Source organism: Colobus angolensis, unplaced genomic scaffold (assembly GCF_000951035.1).
Source record: "Colobus angolensis palliatus isolate OR3802 unplaced genomic scaffold, Cang.pa_1.0 Scaffold308, whole genome shotgun sequence".
In the NCBI taxonomy this organism is placed as follows: domain Eukaryota; kingdom Metazoa; phylum Chordata; class Mammalia; order Primates; family Cercopithecidae; genus Colobus; species Colobus angolensis.
Genome location: NW_012116355.1, coordinates 507,596 through 528,452, shown reverse-complemented (window position 1 = coordinate 528,452; position 20,857 = coordinate 507,596). Strand labels below are relative to the sequence as shown.

Here is a 20,857-nt window from a genome sequence, read left to right as displayed (position 1 = left end):
CCCAGGCTGGAGTGCGGCACAATCTTGGCTCATTGCAGCCTCTACCTCCTGGGTTCAAGTGATTCTTCTGCCTCAGCCTCCCGAGTAGCTAGCATTACAGGCACCTGCCATCATGCCTGGCTAATTTTTGTATTTTTGCAGAGATAGGGGTTCCATCATGTTGGCCAGGCTGGTCTCGAACTCCTGACCTCAGGTGATCTACCCGCGCGGCCTCCCAAAGTGCTGGGATTACAGGCGTGAGCCACTGCGCCTGGCCAAGATCATCTTTTAAAATTAATAACATGAGTTCATTTCCTGCTAAAAGTATCTCCATTTTGAGATGGTGAACATTCCTTTTCCTCATTGTGAACCAAATAGGAACTTGTCAAGAAAGGACATGTGGAACCCTGTTAATCATACACATAAGGCTATGGTGTCAGATACGACTTCCTCTTTGTAAAATAGGCTACAAAGCACTCTTAGGTTGAGCTCCCTTTCCAAGCACAGCGATGATTTGTAAGTGTGGTCTTTTTAGCTAATTTTAAGAAAAAAACTGTAGACAGTCAGGTGCTAGTCTGAAAGGCAGAAATAATTCTATGAAATTGTAGTCACTGCTGTTAGATAAACTTGGCTGCATTGTCAGCAAGATCCCATTGGCAGTGCATATGTTTTTTCTTCTCTCAGCCCATCCTCTGGATGGGAATTCTAAGCCTAGGGTATAGGTGCTTGACAGGAATTGTTAGAAAAACCCAACACTGCAGCAGCACCATAAGAGTGCTACTGTTCTCAGCTGCATCTAGAGCCTTTGACTTGATTTCCAAGCCTTGGCTTTGACCCTCCTGATTTCCAACACCAGCTTCTGATGTTGGACCTTATTTGGTACAGTCCGTATGTTTAAAAGTCTGAAAACACCAAGACGTTAAACAAAAGTTTTGTTGTTTATTTTCTCAAGATATGAAAAGCTAATTTTTTTTTTTTTTTTTTTTTTTGAGACAGAGTCTTGCTCTGTCACCCAGGCTGGAGTGCAGTGGCGCGATCTCAGCTCACTGCAACCTCCGACTCCTGGGTTCAAGCAATTCTCCTGCCTCAGCCTCCCAAGTAGCTGGGATTACAGGTGAACATCACCACGCCCAGGTAATTTTTTGTATTTTTGGTAGAGACAAGGTTTCACCATGTTGGCCAGGCTCATCTTGAACTCCTGACCTCAAGTGATCCACCCACCTCAGCCTCCGAAAGTGCTAGGATTACAGGTGGGAGACGCCACGCCTGGCCGAAAAGCTAATTTTTTAAACCTCTGCTCCCTTCCCCTTTCTTTAATAACAGAGGACCAGACTGTATTTGTGACATTTAAAAGCAGTTTTTAATTATGGTTATGATAGTTGGAGAAGCAGAATTCCAAAGAATTCTGCAGTGGGAAAATGCAACCTGGAGCTCCTCTAAGAATAAGCACTAAAATTAAAGTAAGTATACTATCTCCTGTGATAAGGAAGAGAGACTTGTGGGTATTAATTGAGACTGTTCTGCTCATGGCTCTGAGGTCACTGGGCTCATGTGAAGCTTAGCTTGCTTTTGTTCTCAAGGTCCAGACTTGTTACTACTAAGTTAGAAGCAGAAATAATTCTGAAGAACTAAATAAAGCTGGGGTGCTTTCACTGAATGTGCTTATTCCATAGCTTTTGAAGACCCTGATAGTGCCGTCGATGACCGAGATAGTGACTATCGCAGTGAGACCAGCAACAGCATCCCACCTCCTTACCACACAACTTCCCAGCCCAACACTTCTGTGCACCAGTTCCCTGTGCCGATGGGATTGCCGCAGCAGCTGCTACTTCAAGGCAGTTCCCGGGACTCTTGTAATGATTCTATGCAAAGTTATGACTTTGATTATCCTGAGCGGCGGGCCATCAGGTGAGTATTGGGCACAAAGTACTTTCTCTTCGTAATATCCAGGTCTCATGATGCAATTGGAAACAAGAATTTGGATGCTTTAACCTTAAGAGGTAGCGGAAGGGTAGCAGTATCACAGGCCAAACTACAGTCATTTTGTGTCGATTATTAGTTTTTTTTCTCTTCCTCATGCTTATACATTGCCATAAGGAATGTTTATACATTGCCATAAGGAATACTTATTTTTATGATCAGTGATTTTCAACTGATCAGGGCAGGCCCACTTGGGGTGTGTCTGCCCCACTTCCTGACTCAGTGAGTTTGCTATACCCTTCGCCAAGATTAAAAACAGAAAAATCACAGATTGGATAGTCCTTCTTGCCTAAATATTTCTCTGGGAACTTTAGAAGAAAACCAATATGATTTCTTATAGCAGATTAAGTGTTTTTACTGGAGGTTGGGTACGGTGGCTCAAGCCTGTAATCCCAGCACTTTGGGAGGCCGAGATGGGTGGATCACGAGGTCAGGAGATCGAGACCATCCTGGCTAACACGGTGAAACCTCATCTCTACTAAAAAATACAAAAAACTAGCTGGGCTAGGTGGTGGGCGTCTGTAGTCCCAGCTACTTGGGAGGTTGAGGCAGGAGAATGGCTTAAACCTGGGAGGCGGAGCTTGCAGTGAGCTAAGATCCAGCCACTGCACTCCAGCCTGGGCGACAGAGCAAGAGTCCGTCTCAAAAAATATATATATATATTTTTACTGGAACTTTATTTTAATTTTATTTTATTTCTAAAATATATAAAACAATTATGTGGTTTAAAAAATGTTAAGGTACAGGCCGGGCACAGTGGCTCAAGCCTGTAATCCCAGCACTTTGGGAGGCCGAGACGGGCGGATCACGAGGTCAGGAGATCGAGACCATCCTGGCTAACAAGGTGAAACCCCGTCTCTACTGAAAAATACCAAAAAACTAGCCGGGCGAGGTGGCGGGCGCCTGTAGTCCCAGCTACTTGGGAGGCTGAAGCAGGAGAATGGTGTAAACCCGGGAGGCGGAGCTTGCAGTGAGCTGAGATCTGGCCACTGCACTCCAGCCTGGGTGGCAGAGCGAGACTCTGTCTCAAAAAAAAAAAAAAAAAATGTTTAGGTACAATACAGCATAAAGAGTTTCCCACCCACGCTTACCTTCCTGTACCCTATCTTCTTCCTGTTTCATAATTCCCTTCCTACTGTTGTTTCTTATGTATCCTTCCTTAGACTATTGTCATATATTTATAAGTATAAAAGCAAATACATACCTATGTGCTCTCCCCTGCCCCAAGATGAAAAAAAAATTTCAGACTTAAAGAAAATTTAGAGAAGTAATTCAGTGAACACCCATATTCATGTTGCCTAGATTTACCAGTTGTGTTAACATTTTACCACATTTGCTTTATCTCATTCTCCCTAATATGTATTTATATACACATACATTTTCTCTGAACCACTTAAAAATAAGTTCCAGATATTGTGTTACTTCATCAGAAAATATTTCAGCATGTTACTCCTAAGAAAAAGAACTTTCTCTTATATAACCTCAATATCATGATCACATTAAAGAAGTTTAATGATGCAATGTTATTATCTAATGTTTAGTCCATATTTAAATTTCCCCAGTTATCTCCATAATGTTCTGTATGTATATTTGTTCCTTTCTGGTCCAGGATCCAATCCAGAACTGTGGTGCATTGCATTTGGTTTTCATATTTCCTTAGCCTCCTTTAATTTAGCAAAAATTTCGTTACTTTTTGTTTTTTTTGGTCTTTTAAGAAGCTTTTTCTTTTTCTTTTTCTTTTTCTTTTTGAGACAGAGTCATACTCTGTCTCCCAGGCTGGAGTGCAATGCGGTGATCTTGGCTCACTGCAACCTCAGCATTCCCTGTTCAAGTGATTCTCTTGCCTCAGCCTCCCGAGTAGCTGAGACTACAGGTGCATGCCACCATGCCCGGCTAATTTTTGTATTTTTCTTAGAGATGGGGTTTCACCATGTTGGTCAAGTTGCGCTCCATCTCCTGGCCTCAAACAATCCACCTTCCTCTGCTTCCCAAATGGAATTATAGGCGTGAGCCGCCGTGCCTAGCCTAAGACACTTTTTTTTTTTTTTTTTTTTGAAGAGTGCAGGCCAGTTGTTTTGAGAATGCCCCTTAGTTTGTTTTTGTCTGATTGTTTCTTCATGTTTAGAATCAGGTTAAACATTTTTGGCAAAAATGGTGGATGTTTCCTTCACATGCATTCAGGAAGCACATAGTTTGTCTTATTATTGGTGATGTTTAGTTTGATCTCATGGTTAAGAAATTTGGTATATGCTGTATTTCTCCAGTGTAAAGTTACCTCTTCTCCTTCGTAATTAATAATATCTGAAGTGATACCTGAGACTGTATCAATACTCTGTTTCCCCAATAGGCTTTTACTCAATGATCTTAGCATCCATTGATCCTTGCCTGAATCAGTTATTTTATTGATTGGAGGTTAGTTTTCAAAAAATCATTCCAATTTAGCTTATCCTTTTAGTTTCTAAAATTCACTAGACTGGCTAGGTGCAGTGGCTGATGCCTATAATCCCAGCACTTTGGGAGGCAAGGCAGGAGGATCACTTGAGTCCAAGAGCTTGAGACCAGCCTGAGAAATATAGTGAAACTGCATCTCTACAAAAAATAAACAAAATTAGCTGGATTTGGTGGCGCATGCCTATAGTCCTAGCTACTTGGGAGGCTGAGTTGGGAGAGATTGCTTGAGTCTGGGAGGTTGAAGCTATAGTATGCCAAGATTGCACCACTGCACTCCAGCCTGGATGACAGAGCAAGACTCTGTCTCAGTCAATCAATAAAAAATTCACCAGACCATAGGATGATCTCCTTTTCTTGCCCACCTCACCAAACTGCTACATGGTGAGTTTAGAGACAGGGTCTTTTGCGTTGTTGCTCAGTTTGGTCTTGAATTCCTACGCTCAAGTGATCCTCCTGCCTCAGCCTCCCAAAGTGCTTGGATTACAGGTGTGAGCCATTGCACCTGGCCTTCTGGAAGATTTTTAGTGACTAAGTGTCTGCTTTAATCTTGCTTCTGTTTCCTAAATGAATGCTTTGGATGTTAGATCTATAAAGAGCACACTGACCTAATAAGCTCCTAGCCTGTAGATTCTTTCTCCATCCCTACCTTGGTACATAGAAGAAGGCAGTCTGTAACCTAACTGAAAGAAAGGTCAAGCTATCTTCAGTATTCATAAGTCGCACATGTAACTTTTGCTGCTATAATCAGTATAGGAAAAGATTTTCTTTTTACTGTGATCCTCAATGCCTATAGCTTTTACATTTCACAAACAGCAAATCATAATGCCTTAGGCTGGGCGCGGTGGCTCACACCTGTAATCCCAGTAGTTTGGGATGCTGAGGCGGGTGGGTCACCTGAAGTCAGGAGTTCGAGACCAGCCTGGCCAACATGGTGAAAACCCACCTCTGCTAAAAATACAAAAATTAGCTGGGCCTGGTAGTGGGAACCTGTAATCCCACCTACTCAGGAGGCTGAGGCAGGAGAATTGCTTGAACCCAGGAGGCGGAGGTTGCAGTGAACAATGGATGAGCTTCAGTGTTTGGTAGAAACTGTCAGAATATTTAGCAGAGAAGGAAGAGGAGATTAATAGATTTGGTTCACTTTCAAAAACTAAAAAATCACATAAACACAGATTGTGCCATTGCACTCAGCCTGGGCAACAAGAGCGAAACTCTGTCTCAAAAAAAAAATTATAATGCCTTAAATGATTTGTTAGTTTTTGTAGTATAACAAAGTTTGACTTCTGCTGATAGTAAAAAAATGTTTTATATGTATTTTTTTCTTATTAAAAGAAATATGTTTGACTATATTCTTGGCTATACATCCTCAAATATAACTTTCAGAAAGTTAACAGCTTGGCTTCTTTTTAGACTAAAAATTTATCAGCAAATTTCGGTTTCTTGAAATTCCTTGATATGTTTTTATGGTATACTTTAATGTTGCAAATATATTCTAGATATTGGTACAACATGTTTAATTTTTTTCGTTTGTTTCTTAGAAAAATAAAAGAATTCTAAAAAGCTCACCAATGAAAATTTGCAAGTTGAAGCATTTAAAAATTGATATTATAGCTGTTCTTTTTCTGATATGGAATAAGCTCTTTGGCTACATTGATATAATATTTAAGAACATGTGGATTTCTTTTTCATATTTTTTTGGTCTGAATGCTTTTTATCACATTGGCAATTTTATTATTCTAGTCTTCTCATTGAACATGTATTAAATCTTATAACTTCTTTCTTCCTTTTCCCTGTCTCTTCCTTTTTCTTTGCTTTATTGTTCCTCCAATTTTATCCCTTCACATCAGACAAGGCTCACGGGCTAAAGATGAAAAAATTAGGATTATTTCAGCCTTCTCTGATGTTGACTATGAAGAGCAAGAAGATATACATAAGGAGATAGAGGGGAAAATATCACAAGAGTGTCTAGAAAATAATAACATAAACTTGAAGGAAGCAGAGGTAAAAGAAATTAGAACCCTTTCAAAAATGGGTAAATACTACAGCCAACAGAAACAACCAAAGTATAAGAACAGGAAAAAGATACCACGTCAGAGCCAACAAACAGAATTATCTACTGAATTTAAGGTTGAAGCATCTGTTTTCTCCAGGTATCCTCAAAAATATGATACACTAGATAGACGAAGAAAAAAGAAACCCTTATACAATTATTTTGAAGACACTGAAAGAAGGCATTATGATGAGAGATCTGAAACTAAGACTAACTACAAAAGTACATGTTCTAATACTGAAAATTGTACCCTTTGCCATACTGAAAATAAGAAACAAAATATGGGATACCCAGTTTTGTACCCCTACAAAAATGGATTTGTGGTTAAGAGTGGCCGGCAGCACATTAAGTTGGAAAGTCATGATTATCGTCTCTCCAGTTGTTTAAGACACTGTGAAAAGTCATCTGGCTCAAACCAGCATGTCACTAATTTTACTTCATTAGATATTCTTGAAGATTCTACTAGTAGTACTTCTGATGAACTTCTGGGTTCCCCCATTTCTGATAAGCAGGAAAATTTACAGTCACCAACATGGCATTCATCCAGTGTCCACCATCTTGGAGATTTTCCTGAAGAATATTATGTAGCAAATTCAGTATTGCCATTACAAAGGATGAATTGTGATGCAAAAACACTTGGAGATCTGTCTGGGTGCTCTATAGAAGAGATAACCCCTTCCTCTATTGAGGGGCCCAAGGAGGACCATATTGATACAATGGATGAGCTTCAGTGTTTGGTAGAAACTGTGTCAGAATATTTAGCAGAGAAGGAAGAGGAGATTAATAGATTTGGTTCACTTTCAAAAACTAAAAAATCACATAAACAAAATAGTACTGTTGATGCAGAACAAAGAACGCCTGGGGATCAAATACCACCGTTAACTATTGTCAAGAATGACAAGGACACGGCCATGTCTTTCCCTGAGTTGACTGGAGTAAAATGTGCCGTTGGTTCTTTGTTTAGTTCACTCACAGAAAAAGTGGGTTCAGGTACAAAGCATCTCACAAACTCTGTGGAAAAGTTGGTTTCCTTAGTTCCAGAAAAAGCAGAAACTCTTAATCAAATAGAGGCGATTAATTTGGGATCTAAACCCAGAGCCATGGCAGTATTGGAAAAGGATCTTTCTGTGCAATCTCCATTATCTTCTCAAAGAGATGATAATATGAATATAAGCAGACATGGAAAAACCTCTGAAAATGAGCACATGGACAATAAAACTGGGAGCTTAGACTTTGAGAATGCAACAGAAAGTATTGCAAAGGACTGGACTCTACAGAGTCAGAGTTCAGTTATAAAGTCGGTTTTCAGCAGGTTAAATCCATTGAAAATCTTTTCAGAAAAGGAGGAAACAAAAAAAGATAATGACCAGAGTAAGCCACCGAGAAAAGAAAGCTTTGTTGAGCGTGATTTCGAGTTAAATAAAAGGGAAGGCACTCTTGACAATCACAGTAGTAGCATCATTGCATTAAATAGTAGTGATGAAGAAACTATGGGCTGGTTTCAGATGCCCACAAGTGAGAATTTGTTGTCCTCCCAAGTAACTAGTGAACCTTCAAACTTAGCTAGTTCTGCAAGTAAAAATGATGACATTGAGAGTCTATTGGAGGGAAAACCCTGTATAGATGTGTCTGTGTTACCAGATCAACAAAAAATATGTGCCAAAGATACTCCAGGACATCCTTGTATAGCTGGCAGTAGAACTGCAAATAAAGACGTATCTTCAAAGCCATTAGAGGAAGACAAAGTTACTGGTAATGATGATTTCCTTGAGCCACTCAGAAAATCATTTAGCCAGTTTTTGCTCACTTCCCCTGAGACTTGTTCAAAGGAAAGTTTGTCAGAATCTGTGAAAATTCACCAGGTGGAGGAAGATGGATTGGAAAGGGGCTCTAAGAAAGATGGTCGTTCCTTTTCCTTTAGTGGAAAACTAAATCTTCCATTTTTTAGAGGTCTTGGTCATTCTGAAAAGCAACAGGAGTTAAAAGAGAAAGGAAGCATTTTTCCTTTGTTTAAATTTTCTTTCACTGACAGCAAGGTTACTGTTAATGATGGCTCAGCAGTAACCACTGATGAGGAGAGCAAAAAAAATTGCCATGAAGATACCAAACATAGTTCAATAAAATCTAGTTATGTTCCAAATATTCATAGTGATCTAGGAAAATTTGACAGCACAGAGGAATTTAAAAAGAATGACCAAATAAATTGTCCTGAAGATGCCAAACTTAATTCAATAAAATCTAGTTCAGTTCCAAATATTCCTGATGATCTAGAGAAGTTTGACAGTACAAAGGAATTTAATAAGAGTGACCAAGTAAATTGTCCTGAAGATGCCAAACTTAGTTCAATAAAATCTAGTTCAGTTCCAAATATTCATAATAATCTAGGGAAATTTGACAGTACAGAGGAATTTAATCAGAATGACCAAAGAAATAGTCCTGAAGATGCCAAATTTAATATAATACAGTCTGATTCAGTTACAAATATTAATAATGATCCGGGGAAATTTGGGAGTATAGAGGAATTAAATCCAAGTGACCACACAGCAGGAGAGAATTTTGAAAGAGATGGATTAGCTATCCCTGGAGTTGTGCCCAAAAAACATATAACTTCAGATCCTTTAGGAGAAGATAAGAGTCTAATACAAGCAGCATCTTCAGTAGCATCAGACTCTTCATTAGAGTGTATTTCTGCCACTTCGAAATCCACTTTGGTTAATGAAATGAATGAAGATAAGGTTATAGATAAGACTTCCAAGAAAAAAACCCAAGGAAGCTTCCTTTCTGGCCTGTTTAATAGGTTTTCTTCTGCTGAAAATTTGTCTAGTCAAGAATTAAATTTGAAAAATGATGACTCCCATCACAAGAATGATACCCCAGGTTTAATCTCTGGAATATTTAACCTGCTATCAAATAGCAGTATGACTGATCATAAACCGGAGGAAGCAAAGTTCGTGTCTTTAGGCAACACGAAGAGTTTGAATGGAGATACGCATTTATCTTTGTATGAGGTCCCTGCTACTTCATGTGTGACTTCTGAGAACTCGAAGAACCATGTTGAAAAACATGAAACTTCTGGCTTCATAGAAGCCTCCTTGTTACCTAAAGAAAATATACCATTATCTGATGCTGGGGTTGGTAATCATCATTGTTTCCCTACAGGGAAAAATCAGCAAAGTGAAAAGCATCGTCCCTCCTCTGAGAATATTGTACTTCACTGTGCTCCAAGTGCTCAGCTAGGTTTTTTGGATAAATCCATGGCTAAGAGGCAAATGCCAAACCATGTTCTTGAGGCAAAACTACATGAAAATTCAAAGAAGTTAAATTCACCTGTACTAAATACTAACATTCTCAATAAATCAAACAACTATCAGGCTTTTGAAGAGATGAACAGTCCTTTCTGTTTTGAATGGGACTCTGACATAAAAGATTTGTCTAAAAATTCCAGAAAACTTCAGCCAGTTTATTATATGTTAAATCAAAATAGATTTCCATCAGCAGATGCTTTCTTGTGGCTTGACTCAGAAAACTCAGTGATAAATTTTTGCCAAAAAGATCAAAATGCAAATATCTTGGAGTGGAGAACAAATCCAAACAGTGTCATTTGGTGTGACTTACCATATGAATCATTCAATCAGTTAGCATTTAATGAAGATTACTTATTAAGAGGTGATGTGTGGGCAGCTAACTCATTATATGGAAACTCTGGTCCTCTTCCAATTAATGAGGCTAATAATTCACTAGAAGAATTACCCATTGACTTAAGTTCTTCATCAGATCATGAAAAGACTAGATGCCCCATAGTTGATCAAAAGTCATTAAGGATGGATGAAAACTTTGTTTTTTCAAGTTTTGGTTATGAGTACCAGGAATGGTTGTCATGTCTTGAACATGGAGTGTGGTGGCCATCAGAGGATGGGGATTATGGATATTATATGTTTCATGATGGTCAATATATCTATTCTCTTCTCACTGATTCTACTGGGCAGTATGCATATTTATTTATACCTGATTCTTATCAAGATTATTTGGATTGTGGTTTACAGACAAATGATCTATCAAGTATTATGTTGGATGACAGCATTATTTCTACCTGTAGTTTTAAAGTACTTGATGAGGAAGACGAAATATTTTGGTATGTTGAAGAGGAACCAATTGATGACCCTCTTGATTTATCTTTAGCTTTGCCAAGAAGTGAAGAACCCTTGTATCTAAATTTAGAAACCTTTTCACAAGTACTTAAAGAGTCAAGTTATGACCAAAGTGATCAGCCACTAGATTTTTCAGGCTATAATCGTCAAAAGTTTAAAGGAGATTTTAGATCTTTCAAAGAAAGGCCATGTGGTTCTGAAGATCCTGAATGTACATTAGATCTCAGAAGTCAGCCCCAAACTATTAGTAATCACGTCTTAAACAGAGATCAAATTATAGAGAGAGATGAAAACCAGCCTCTAACTAAAGAATCATCAGTTCACCTTTCCAGTTTCCATTGGCTTCAGCCTTCTGTTGAAGAAGTTGCCTCTTTGGTTCATCCTGAAAATATGACTAAAGGCTCACAACAAGCAGAAGAGACATCATTAGTGAACAAAGTGACATCAGTATTTTCTGTTTTGGGTGCCTCAGTTGGAAGTACTTTGAATTTTGATAAGAGTGAATCCTTAGAGTCTTTGGCCATGCAGAAAGTCAGTCAGCAGTCAGATTTAGCAAAGCTCACAAATGATGGCTTTCAGTCATTAATCGTGAGTAAGCAATTAGAGGGTGACTCCCCAAATGAGGAAAAAAGTCTTCTCAAGGATTCAGAAAGACAGATAGTATCCAATGTTCAGCATCCAGAATTGACCAAAAATATAAGGCAAGAATTCTCTTTAAATAAAAACATTCATGTGAAAAAGCAAAGTTTGTTAAAATCTGGTTTCCAGTTAAGCCAAACAACTCCTCAGGCTAAATTAGGTGTAAAAGATGATGAAATCATTACAATGGACTCTATTTCAGTTTCTCCTGCACCTCAGCATAGTAGGGATGAGCATGAGAATTGTGAGCTTCCCCAGGACCAGTCGTCCAAAGAGTCTGAGGAAACGTTATTTAAAACTGCACTGAAACTCTTCAGTAGAGAATCTTCAGTTAGTATGACAGCAAATGAAAAACAGTCATCTGGATTTTTGAACCTTTTTAAAACTCAGGTGAATAAAGAAGGATCACCAAACTTAGAAAAGACTGGTGATACAAATGTCAAGATATCACCTCAGGAAAAGAAAGAATCTTCTGGTGTTTCAAATTTTTGGGGTACCCTTGGGGATTTCTTTAAAGCCAATGTATCTCCTATACAGACAACTGAAAATATGTCTGTTTCTTCAGTGACTAATAAGGATGAGGTCAGGTCAAGTCCTACTCCTATAGAGCTAGCTAGCCAGGGTGCTGGGAACTTTCCTGCTGCACCAGTTTCCTCTAAAGGGAAGGCTAGAGTTAGAAGACTGAACAAACAGACTACTATCGATGACAGTAGGTTAAAGGAACCATCAACTAGAGGGAGCCAGGGTAATGATTTGACTGAAAAAGAGGTACCATTCAGAGACCACCTAATCCAGCAGTCACCTAATTCATCTTTTTCAACAAGTAGTCTCAAAGAGTCTTCTAGGGATTCTTCAGTAGAAACTAGTGCTGTGACTACAGTGACAGAAGCTTCAAAAAGTAATGAAATATCTTTTGAAACCCTCAGCAAGAGAAATTCAAATGAACAATATCATTTTTCTGACAAAGACTGGAGTTTCTCCATGGCTACAACATCTTCACCTCAACCAGAGTTACCAACCAAAAAGAGTATATTTTCTTTTCTGACTGGATCTGAAAAATCTGAGAACAGAGCCTCTGCTAGTCTACCAAGAGCCAAATCTCAAGCAGAAGGGCTATTCACACTTCCTTCCTTTTTTTCCACTGCTAGCTCAAGCGTTAAGAAGGATACCTCTCATAGTAGCTGTACTTTTAGTTTCTTCAGCTTGCCCTTTTTGGATCAAAATAAGGAGACCTCTGGGGAAAAACAAAGCATTTCAACTGTTGTTCCAGTGACCTCCCAGCCCTGTAAGAAGACAAATGTTTTTGTAGACAGTGGTAGCACAATGACCAGAGAAAGTTCCGGTGGTCATAGAGATAGCATAGCCCAAGAAGTAGTTCATGAACAGCAAATGGCACCTTGTATTTCCATTAACAACACAATTGAGGTTACCTCCCTTGCAGATGAGCTCAGTGTAGAGAAGAGGGACTGTGAGGAAAAACTGAGTTCCAATACTGGACCACGAACATCAGTGGATTTCCAGATGAATGAGTTGCAAAAAGACATTGTTCCTCCTTCACCAGAATTTCAGGTACAGGCTGAAACATTCCTCATTGGCCCAGAGAACCTTGGGATAGTTCCCCATGAAGAAGAGGCTTTCAACCACAAAGCCTTCCCCAGTGACTCACTGTCCAACTCCTTTTCACTTACTAAACAGTTAATTGAAAAATTCAATGACTTAGATAGTTGTACTAACTACCACCAAAATGAGAAATTTACTACTGAACCAGTGAACTTGCCATTAGAAAAGGCCCCCGATGAGGTCTTACCACAGATCCTGGGGCCAGCCCCTTCCTCTCCAGAGCCAGGGTGTGCAGGGAACCTTCAGAACCAAGATGCAGATAAAGAGGAAGACAAATCTGCATTGGGATCTTCAGTAGACATGCTTTCAGGGTTTGTGACCAAAGTGAAATCTTTCTCTGGGAGCTTAATTGAACCTCCCAAAACACTCTCTGGACTTTTCTCCTCTGCTAAATCTCCAAAGAAAAACTCCTTTTTCTCTCTTGCTTCTGATGCATCATCTCAGCCCCTCAAAGATGAATTATTTGGAATTTTCAAAAGTCCCAAGCCAGAGCCATACAAACAAGAATCATCTCTCCCAGCTACTTCATGGCTTCAAAATGGTTGTTCCAGAGATGCTGTAGGATCAGCACCTCCAGAAAGGAGAGAAGCTGCCTTTACAGCACCCAATTCAGAATCTACTCTCAGTGACTATAGAATGAGTGTGGTTAGTGCAAAGCCAGAATCAGATATCTTGACAGATGATCCTAAGCTAACAACCAAAATGGAAGACAATAATACACCTGAAAATATTCTGGAACTTCAACGTTCTGAAACAATTAATACATCTTCTTTCTCAGGCGATGATACTGGGCAAGGAGTATTGTCTCTGAGTGATGAAGGAGACATGGGGATATTGCAAGCTACAGACACAGAGGCATCATTAGAAGCAGAGAACATTGCGCTGCCAACACAGTTGCAATTAGATCCTACCTGCATTGCCGAAGAGCTTCCTCCAATTCAGCCACCTCTTCCTCTTGAGCCAGAGCCAGCTATTCAAACTGCCTCCACAAACCAAGACTTACTGGAGCTGCATCCAGCCAGTTCACTAGAAACTGATACTACACTGTTCAGTGATGCAAGTGTGAGCCAGAGCACCACACTGGAAACCGAAGGGCGCTTTTCTCATCCTCTGCTGGAGGACCCTGTGCTTCCTGCCAAAGAAAGTTGTGAGATAATTCATGCCAAGAAAGATCCACCTGCAGTCCCCCAGGAAACAGAGCAGTCAAGACCACGTTTTGAGATCCCAAATGTGACCAGTTGGCCAAAGCTTCGTTTGCCATCCTCTGCTACTAACCATGGGAAACTACTGAGCTCTTTCTTTTCCTCATCTCTCCCCTCTGGCAATAGAGCAGCAGAGACTGGTTTAATGTCCAGTTTTAAGAAGTTGTCAACTCTCTTTGAGGGAAATAGTGAGGGGAAAGGAAGTGTACTAGCAAGTGATTCAAAACTAGGGTTTGGAAAGGTGGATCTTTCATTTCCGTGGCCAAAAGAGAACAAAGGGGGCCCTGAGCAAATGCCTACAGAATCTTCCCCTCCAGTTTTAGTTACTAGTAGTGATCAGGACCTTAACTCCAGTGAGGCTAACAAAGCTTTGGAGTCTTCTCAGATATCTGGGGCCAGTGCTCAGCCAGATAAAGTCTACACTCAGCCCTCTGGGACCTCTGAGCAGCTGGTGGCCAGGCCAGAGGTCTGTGCTCAGGGGCTTTCAGGGCCTGGAGAAGGGGGAAACCAGCAGGAAATCTCAGCATCCGGAGAACACTGGGATACCAAAGGCAACCTCTCTAGCCCCACCTGTCCTTCAGGGAAACATGAGGAAGAACCCTCCACTGTCTCTGAGATATTTCACCAGCCAGAAAAACAGGAAGAGGAGGCAGTGCCTGCTAGTACTGACTCTGATTTGAATGTACAGCAGCCAGTCACTCTGAATGACATCATGGAGCCAATGACCAACGAAAGGCCTGTTCTTAACTCAAGCATCATAAATGGCTTTAAAGAATCGACCATTTATGATGCAAGTGACTTAGTGGTAGATTAATCATAGCTTACTTTTTATCCTTCCTGTGTCTTTCCTAGTACCCGAGCTTCATGTTAATTAGGGGTTAAATAGCAATAACTCAATGTGTGGGTATTTTCATCCTCCTCTTCTCTCTATGCCAATTGTAATTCATTTATTGCAACCAGGAGCTTCCTGCTTAAAGCAAAGGCTGGGCCCGGAGATTTACTCACTGTGGTTTGCTCTGCCTTGTATAATGCGAAATGGAGAAAGGAGGGCAGGAAGAGGTAGCAAGTAGTTGGTGGTATATATTAACTACAACTACATGATAGGCTAGACTGCTTCCTTGGGCCTGAGGCACTTATATCTTGTAGGAGATGGGGATAGACCTATTTTGCTTTGTTTTTTCAAGTCTTCTAAGATGCTTTCTCCAGTGGCAATGAGTGTATTAAGTTAAATACAAAGTGCAAAGGATGCCTTGGGATAGTCTGTATTCCCATATCCTATTCCATACAGATTTACATAACTTCTTCCAGGTATCATCTCTGCCTTTTACTACCCTCAAGGCTGATGTTTGATAAATGCTTTGAGTAAAATCTCACAGGAACTCAGAGGTGTCCTTTGCTATAGTTCTTCAGTCTCCAGCAGTGTGCTGGATCCATCTGCAGAGGGTACTATTATTTCCCCTAAGAAGCAGTACCATACAGTACAGATTAAGAATGCTACCTTGACCTCTGGCCCAGACTTGTTCAACGTGGTTGGTCAGGGTCAGTGTGTGTGTGTGTGTGTGTGTACTTATGGACAAGTATATGTGTATGTGTGTTGAACTACTCAGAGCAGTGACCTGGTACCTATTCTGCTGGCATGGGCTAGAGGATCAGAAATAAGCCTGAAAATACCAGGTAATTAGGAAGAACTTTAGGGAAAATCCCATTGGAAAATAACAGTGATTTTTCTTCTTTGACCAAGGGTAAACACAAGCCCTTTAGTTTAAAGGCTTGACTCTGTGGTAAGAAAATTCTTGAAAAGAACTGAAGCCCTTAGATGATACGGCCATAAAACTCAAGGAAGTAACTTCTAGGTACTGCTCTTCTTTCCACCACTCTGCCCTTCTTGTCACTTTCTCTGCTACAACTGCTTTCTCTCATAACTTTCTGGACATGGGAATACAGGTGATTGAGAAAAGACTGGCTTGCTAGTCTTCAGATACAGAGATACATGAATACAGCTCTGACCCAGATCCTGGAGTTGGACTTTGTCCATTCTTTCCAAAACTGAGCCTTGCCCTGAAAGAAGCTCAGTTACAGATGTTCATCTTTGGGACACTTCCTATGCTGCCAGGGATATCATTGTAGCACTTATGTTGATGAGTCCATTCCTTTGTGGAGTCTCTTGGTCCTGGCCTCCATCTTCCAATGGGTTCTATTAACTCGTCTTGCAGATGAGGAAACTGAGATGATAATTGAAGGAACATATCTACTTTCCTTTGCTCATCCTAAGGTACAAGAATACACATTTACAATTGTAGAGGAAGAGACAATGACCTCAGTCTAATAAGTAATAGAAAAAGAGTGGAGTTCATTCATTCCATTTTACTGTGTGGAAATTTAAAAAAATTTAATCACAGCCACTGGACAAGCTTCTTTAGAAGACTGAATAAAGAATTTTAGGAACAAGTAACAGGCCATTTTAATAATTTTTAATCCTGCTCACAAATAGCCTACTAAGATAAAATATCCTTCAAAGTCAAGTACAGGGCTGAGGTTAAGTGTCGTTGGAGAACCCAGCATGTTGTGTTGTTTTCCTGTTGTGTTTTTGCTAAATAGAGACTAATTCTTCTAGATTATGAAGTTTGGTCCTCTCTTCCCAGGAACCTCTATTTGATTCTTGCTACTGATATAGTCATTATTTCCTGGATGTCTCCATGCTTTTGTCCTGGTCCTTGATTGCATTTATTTACTTTTCTGTCTTTCTGATATTCTCACAGCCCCACCAGCAGCAGTAGGTATGGCTCCTCCTGTAATGTGAGTCAAGGAAGCTCTCAGCTAAGTGAACTAGACCAGTATCATGAACACGATGACGACCATCGGGAGAGGGACTCAATTCATTCTTGCCACAGCTCTAACAGCCTGTCCAGAGATGGCCAAGCAGGTTTCAGAGAACAAGAGAAACCCTTGGAGGTGACAGTTCAAGCAGAGAAGGAGGCAGCATGTGAACCCAAGGAGACGAAAGAAGATGCCACAACCCACCCTCCCCTAGATCTGATGCTGCACAAAGACCACTTCCTAGGTCCCCAGGAAAGGTAGGCAACAGCTCCCTTGAGGAGCTCACATGGCTTCCTCAGTACCTGCCCTGTGGTATTGCTGAAAATAAGTGATTGTCATTTGTTTCCCTGCAGCTGGGTATGGTGGTAGTTAACACCCCCAGGCTCAACTCTATATTGCTTCCTTTGATTTATGGTGTACTTTCCAAGATGTTTTGGAGATCTCTGAAGAACATTTGGGTTTTTGTTTGTTTTTGAGATAGAGTCTCACTCTGTTGCCCAGGCTGGCTCGATCTTGGCTCACTGCAGCCTCGACAGCCTGGTCTCAAGCGATTCTCCCACCTCAGCCTCCTGAGTCCCTGGGACTACTAGCTGTGCACCACCACACCTGGCTAATGGCATTTTTTGTAGAGACAAGGTTTCACCATGTTGCCCAGGCTGGTCTTGAACTCCTGAGCTCAAGCAATCCACCTGCCTCAGACTCCCAAAGTGCTGGGATTACAGGTGTGTGCCACTGCACCTGGCCAGCACTTGGGTTCTTTGTCGTTAGTGAGCTGTAGTGTACCAGGACTTCTTGAGTCTGCAGTTCATAGCTTACTAGTTGACCTTGTATATGGCAGCCTCTGAGTCAGGAACTGACTTGAGTTGGGTTATTTCATCCACTGGGGCTGTTGTGGGTACTTTGGCTGACTTCCTAACCTATTAAGAATGCTACTTTGGCCTCTGGCCCAAACTTGTTCAAAGGGGTTGGTCAGGGTCAGTGTGTGTGCATGACTTATGTACAGGTATATGTGTATGTGTGTTGAACTACTCAGAACAGTGACCTGGTACCTATTCTGCTGGTATGGGCTAGAGGATTAGAAATCAGCCTGAAAATACCAGGTAATTAGGAGGAACTTCAGGGTAAATCCCATTGGAAAATAACAATGATTTCTGTTAGAACTTTTTTTGGTGAACATTTTGTTTTGTTTTTCCCTGGCTGAGACACCCAGGACAGAGTTAAGAAAGAATTGATCTAGAAGTCAGATGTAACCCACCCCTCGACCTCCTCAGGTCCTAGCAATGTGTCTGCCAATTCATATCCATGGGAAGAAAAATTTAAAATGTGTCCTCTTTAACATCTCATAATGAAGCCGAGTACAGAGTCTGAATGTTATTACTAGCTAAATTGGTTAGACTAGCCAATAGGTTAGAGCAGAACCAGAGTTCTCAGACTCGGCACTGGAGACATTTTAGGCCAGGTGATTCTTTGTTGTGTATATTATAGGATGTTTAAAAGCGTCACTGGCCTCTACACACTAGTTGCCAGTAGCAATCCTCGCAACCCTCAGCTATGACAACTAAAACTGTCTCCTGACAGATTTCCCCTGGAGGGACAGTTGCCCACTGGGGTAGAGTGATAAGGGATGGGTATGACGTAGACTTTCAAATTTCAAGATCTAATAATAAAGCCTCATCACTGAAAGACCAGAGCACTGAATGCGGATTACATGGTAAAAATTAGGGAGTGGCTGGTGCTTCTACTTTACTACTGGATTAATAGATGAGTCGCAAACCTTTCTGAAGATATTAACTTATTTTCTCTCTTCTTCCCTTTTTTGATTTTTAGTCATCTCTGGTAGCTCATCTAATAGATGGGACATCCAGGAGGTGAGCTGCGGACCAGGCTTCTTATTGGGTTGATGACCCACTGAAAAACTGACTCTGGCTCTCCATAGACCTTAGACTTGGCAGTCACTATTATCAGGGCAGAGCTCCTTGTGGAGAAGCAGAAGTGCCCAGCACGAGTCCTTGTCCTTCTCTACTGGTTGTGTCCTCTCAGGTCCTATCTGTGAGAGTGAAATCCAGTTCTACCTTGGCCAGAAGTGCCCACAAATGTTTTAGAACAGTTGACACATTTAGTTGGCATCGGAACCAACCATATATTTTACATGTCTAGATGGTGGACACTTGTCTGCTGAATTGACTGTGGACCTCAAAGAGAGAAAGGAGAAACATTGTTGCCAGGAATTAACCACTATTCTAGTTAGTGTGGATAATGAATTGTTCTAATGCAGGGTAGTGTTTCTGTCTCAAAGGTATTTTGTTGTGTGTATTGTTCATTTTACTGAGGGTGTTCTAGAAGCAGCTCAAGGAACAAGATCATGGCAGTAGAAGGGCTGTGTTTTTTGTTGTTGTTGTTTTTTTCTTGGCACTTTTCATGTAAAAAGGAATGGGTAAGACTTCTAAAATACTTAGTGGAGCAGGAAGGGTTTGCAGGAATAAAATTCTGCCCTAAGGATGCTATGCAAAACCCCCAAGGGAGCTGATTGTTTTGAGAAGTGCAGTGAAAGGGATTGAAAGGCTTATTCCACCGCTCTCTGCATGGTTTATATGCTACGTATTGACTCAAGGCTCTTGCCATTGCCTCTAGAGTCCTGATCCTGGAGTGTTCCAGGGAGCCACCACATTGGGTAAATGAAAAAAAGGAGTAGGAAAGAAGGAAACAGATGAAAAGCTAAAAGGAATTGTCATTTTAGAGTGCCATGATCATGCCACTGCACTTCAGCCTGGGCAGGGTCTTTTTTTGAGACCCTGTCTCAAAAAAATAAATAAATAAATAAAAGAGGGAACAGATGAGAAGCTAAAAGGAGTTATCGTTTTAGAGAGGAATTGTTTTCACATTGGATATTCAGTACTATGCTGTTTTAGTAGCCTGAATCACTAAATAAGTGTAGGCATGAGTACAAACCATTTTATTTTAGACATTTGGCAGTCTTGCCTTGAGCAGTGTCACCTTGTGGCCTTGGCTGTTTTTAAGAAATGTATTTTTTCTCTGTTACAAGTTTTCCTGAGGAGAATGTATCTTCACCATTTACCCAAGCCAGAGCACATTGGATCCGAGCAGTTACCAAGGTTCGACTCCAGCTGCAGGAGGTAGGAAATCTGTTCTAGTACTGGTTGGGACAATTTTTCCTTTGAAATTGGGAGACATATGGTGCTGGAGAAGCAATCAGTAATTAGTCATCTTCTTACAGTGTGCTTCTGGGAATGCATGACAATTAAGCCAGAGCTTTAAGGGATGGGAAGCGGCCCGTGGCTTTCTTCTGTGCTGATGAATGGAAATTAAATAGACCTAGTGGGCTGAGAGCCTGACCATAAAGTTAGATGCTTATTTTCAATTACTGTTCATTGTCTCTTTGAAGCAGTTTGCATTTAGGGCAAGAGAAGATTTCAAGCCCCTTAGGATAGTTGTCTCCCTTACCTAGCCAGTTCATACTGGCTAATCTGTAGGGGCCAAAACAGGGCACAAAAATATCTATGGAATTTGCCAGTTGAAGTACCAAAGCATCAACACACTAAGATCTGAAACAACATAAAAAAATGTAAAAACAAAGATAAATATTTTTCATTTTCAGTGTTACAAGTTTAAAGTGTCTTTATCTGTGTGTCAGGAGGTAGGCAGTCTTTAGGCAGAAGGTGCTTTTTTTTTCCATGTAAGTTTAGGAGGTACAAGTGCAAGTTTGATACATGGATATATTGCATAGTGGTGAAGTCTGGGCTTTGGGTGTAGCCATCATCCGAATAGTGTACATTATTTCCATTAAGTAATTTCCCTTTCCTTACCTGCTTCCACCCTTCTAAGTCTCCAGTGTCTATTATTCCACAGTGTCTATAAATCCATGAGTACACATTATTTAGTTCCCACTTATAAGTGAGACCATGCAGTATCCCATGGGGTGTGTGTGTGTGTGTGTGTGTGTGTGTGTGTGT

At 40.6% G+C, this 20,857-nt stretch overlaps 1 protein-coding gene across 2 annotated transcripts in view; it reads left to right on the top strand.

Annotated features, from left to right (window-relative positions):
* Positions 1 to 20,857, top strand: part of UNC13B (unc-13 homolog B (C. elegans)) — a 234,659-nt gene that overhangs the window by 124,385 nt on the left and 89,417 nt on the right. For both annotated transcript variants that reach the window (XM_011950473.1, XM_011950472.1), the window contains exons 8-10: positions 1,653 to 1,887; positions 16,829 to 17,143; positions 19,930 to 20,020. In XM_011950473.1, coding sequence (XP_011805863.1) covers positions 1,653 to 1,887; positions 16,829 to 17,143; positions 19,930 to 20,020 — 641 coding nt within the window. The remainder of the gene's footprint in view (positions 1 to 1,652; positions 1,888 to 16,828; positions 17,144 to 19,929; positions 20,021 to 20,857) is intronic.